General features: G+C 45.6%; 1 protein-coding gene across 2 annotated transcripts in view; it reads left to right on the forward strand.

Moving 5' to 3' along the window:
* The window catches only part of LOC308098824 (keratin, type I cytoskeletal 50 kDa-like), a 3,550-nt gene extending 2,565 nt beyond the window's left edge, over window positions 1-985 (forward strand). For both annotated transcript variants that reach the window (XM_080447277.1, XM_080447278.1), the window contains 2 exons: window positions 36-295; window positions 788-985. In XM_080447277.1, coding sequence (XP_080303403.1) covers window positions 36-295; window positions 788-908 — 381 coding nt within the window. In that variant the 3' untranslated portion in view covers window positions 909-985. The remainder of the gene's footprint in view (window positions 1-35; window positions 296-787) is intronic.
* The last annotated feature ends 2,575 nt before the right edge of the window (window positions 986-3,560 follow it).

Genomic DNA, 3,560 nt, shown 5'->3' on the forward strand with positions numbered 1-3,560 from the left:
GGTCTGACTGATTCCTTGTTGTTGGCCTCCTGCAGAAAGCTTCGATGGAGACCACCCTGGGAGAGACACAAGGCCGCTACTCCATGGCCCTGGGCGGCTTCCAGGGCCAGGTGACCGGCATGGAAGGACAGCTGGTGCAGCTCAGGGCTGACCTGGAGCGCCAGGGAGGCGAATACCAGATGCTGCTAGACATCAAGACCAGGCTGGAGATGGAGATCGGAGAGTACAGGAGACTGCTGGACGGAGAGGCCAGCGCGAGTGCTAGTTTGAGCGCCGGCATGGGCGGCGGCATGAGGTATGAGACACCTGGCCACACCAACCAGTACAACACAATGGAATAGAATAGAACAGCGATTCACAACCTGTGGGCCAGGGCCAGCTATGCAAGTGGGCCCCCCATTAATTGGCAAATCACTAAGATTTTAACGATAACTAACTAAGAAAAGTATTTTGTCTTTAAAAACATTTAACCTTAATGTTAAAAGCTTTTAGAAAGCAGGTATAACACTTTGTTTTAACCACTTGAACCCTCACATCCCTATTCTTGGGGCGTGCATTCAGTGAAAATAGCCAGTTTGAAAGTCTCTCTGTGGGTTTCATGAACATTGAACCTCTGAAAAGTTTTAACAAAGGCATGTGACTAAATATTAACTAGATTGGATCCATTGGAACGCATGGTTCTTTTTCTCTATTTCCTGAAAAGTAGCGGTTTTGGACATACACGTATAAAAGTTTCAATCATGATGAAAACCTGAAAGCTTTACTAACTGTTGTCTGTGCTCCCCAGCCTCTCGGCCTCTTCCGCCAGCTTGTCCAGCAGCAGCTCCAGCGTGTCCAGCAGCGCCACCACGGTCACCAAGACAGTCACCATCACGGAGACGGTGGTAGAGGACTGTGAAGATCACTGAGAGAGCAACACCGTCACCTCTGCTGATCTCACACACACACACACTCAATAAAATAGCTCAGAGGTCAAGCTTAAAATAGTTGCTGTCTGGCGTGTTTTCTTCTTTTAAAACCAGTGACCCATTTCAGTTCACGGACCCCCAGGTTGATGTGCAGTAGGTCATGGACCCCCATTTGATACAAATTTATCTCTGGGACCCCCACTGTAAAATCCTCAGTATTAATTTAACGCTGAGAGTTACAGACCTATGGTGGTCTTCTATATGCTCATACGCTGTGTAGACAGTAGATGGAGAAAGAAGATTTGGTCATTCAGATTTGGCACAGAGAGGCAGGAAATGCATATCTCTGGACAAGAGCATCTGCTAAATGCCCAAATTGTAATTGTTATTGTTGTGGAACAGTGTTAATGTTGCAAACATCATGCAGACAGTAGGAATACCTAAGTAGATAACTGCAGTATGCACAGGGGGTTGGGGTTGCAGAAGTGCCCCCTGCATGCTGCACCTTGCCTGTATCTAACATCTGACTGATGAAGGATTGCCCAAAATGAGCCAAAAATATAGGTAGGCAGAATTAATGGGGGATTTCCTTTTGTCACTTAGCCTCTGAAAATGAAGAAAAATGACATTCTCGTGCCATTTTGCCCTGTCTGCTGTAGACCTGGCTGTCTGCCCATATCCATTGAAAGTGTCCTAGCGTGTGCACTGTAAATGCAGATGTTCATCCACACACTGTTATGTGGTTGTGCAAAATGAGAATACTATTCCTTGTTCAAATATTTAATTGCATGGCGACAGTCAAAATTATCTATTTCAGTGCCAAGCCATCGTCAGTAAATAGTGAGACAAAAACCTTGGAAAAAAAGTAGTAAAGTAAACAGGACACTACTACAGTACATCCTTCCTTCTTGTCTTGCCATTGTAATTTAGTCTGGATTTTGGTCAACACAACAGAGTCAGACTATACAGAAAATGTGATATGTCACAAAATGTCATAATAGATGACCACCAAGTCCTGTTGATCCAGTGTATCAATTGTGGCAGGAAGAGAACATTCTGATGACAGCCTTTATAATAAAATAAAGATAGCCGCAAGTGGCAAATAATGGGGTCCAAGCACGGAAGATAGACTGACAAATAGATGGATAGATAGACAATAGAGGGATAGAGCGATAAACAGATGATAGGCAGGAAGATAGATGATAGAAAACATGGATAGATAGTTTCTGAGACCCAGATACTTGTAGGGCAGAAGAAGCAGAAATATCAACATTTGTGGAGCCACCTAGTGGCAGTGTATCCCATGACTATGCCTTACAAAATGTCTCTTTAAAGTTTAACAGTACACAACATTTATTTTTTGGAAAATACTTGAAGCAAGAACTAGACAACGCAATAACTCAACAATTGATTGCCATTCTTTTTACTTTGTGGAACGACGTGACATCCGGGCCATGGTAGTCCTAGGCTTGGCACGCTCAACCAACAGAACTTAGACCAAGCCGGGGGCAGATTCTAAACAAACATGCCCTTAAAAGAAACAATCCACACTCACAAAATAGATTTCAGAGGGCTAAGTGCCCTGTGCCATCCATGGGCTGAAGCATACTTTGTTACATCACCAGTAGAAAAGAAAGCTTTGCTAAGGGTGTAGGACCAAAGGCTAGCAAACTGCTGACCAGTCTGTTTCGCCTGGAATTCTTACTCAAAGGCCTGCTGTGCTATTAGGCCAAACAGCAACCAGAAACCACCTGAGTGTGCAGAGGGGCCTCTGGCATGGCTCTGAAAGTGGGGACAGACACACCTGCAAATGAATCCGTGTAAGAGTTGACATTATCCTGCCAAGCTCCCTGGTCATAAGGGCGTCGACTGCAGAGATTTTCCATTGAGGCTCTGAACGGAAGCATCCCTGCAAGAGGATTACAGGGACTGGGAAGGGGGGGGGGATTTGGTGGAGAAAAGAGTTCCCAACACAGAACATGTGTGCTACTGTACCATAACATTTCACTATGAAGACGACATTGGGGCCTGGGACAGCGAGCATCAAATCTCAAGACCTCATCGTGTGACACAAGTAAGGAGGCAATAGATGGCTCCCTGATTTCCATCTTACCCAGCCTGATAGCTTGCTGGCATTATGCATAGAGGCTAATGCTCTGCCATTGGTGGGGTGGCGAGACAGAGATTTGGGGTCTGGGCTCCTCAATAATATTTATGGTTAGGAGGGCGATACAGAAAAAGTAGTCCACCGAGGGACCCGTATAACGAATGCACTATAGAGTGCCTGCCGTCGGGGCCTCATCCAAGCCTAATCGCACTATATACGGACCACTGGATTAACTGTGACTAGGGCGCTGGGAATTGGTGTCAGAAGCATGGGTGGAATCTTCTTTTTCCCCCTGTCCAGGTGTAGCAGAGAGCCTCTGCCTGAATACCAAAAGCCTAATACCTCCCTCGGGCTAAAGGGGGAATTCCCCTGGTCACAGTGGGCAATAACTTTGATGATGGAGAGGGCCACTATATTTCCACACTCACTGCAGGGGGCCACATTGCATATTGTTGCTGTCGGGCAGAAACCTTTTTTTCGTAAATGAATACTGTTCTAGTATGTCAGACACAAGTAGCAAAAATAGCTGATCTACAAGCTCAAAA

The sequence above is a fragment of the Gymnoscopelus braueri genome, assembly GCF_963280865.1.
Source record: "Gymnoscopelus braueri genome assembly, chromosome: 13".
Lineage (NCBI taxonomy): Eukaryota > Metazoa > Chordata > Actinopteri > Myctophiformes > Myctophidae > Gymnoscopelus > Gymnoscopelus braueri.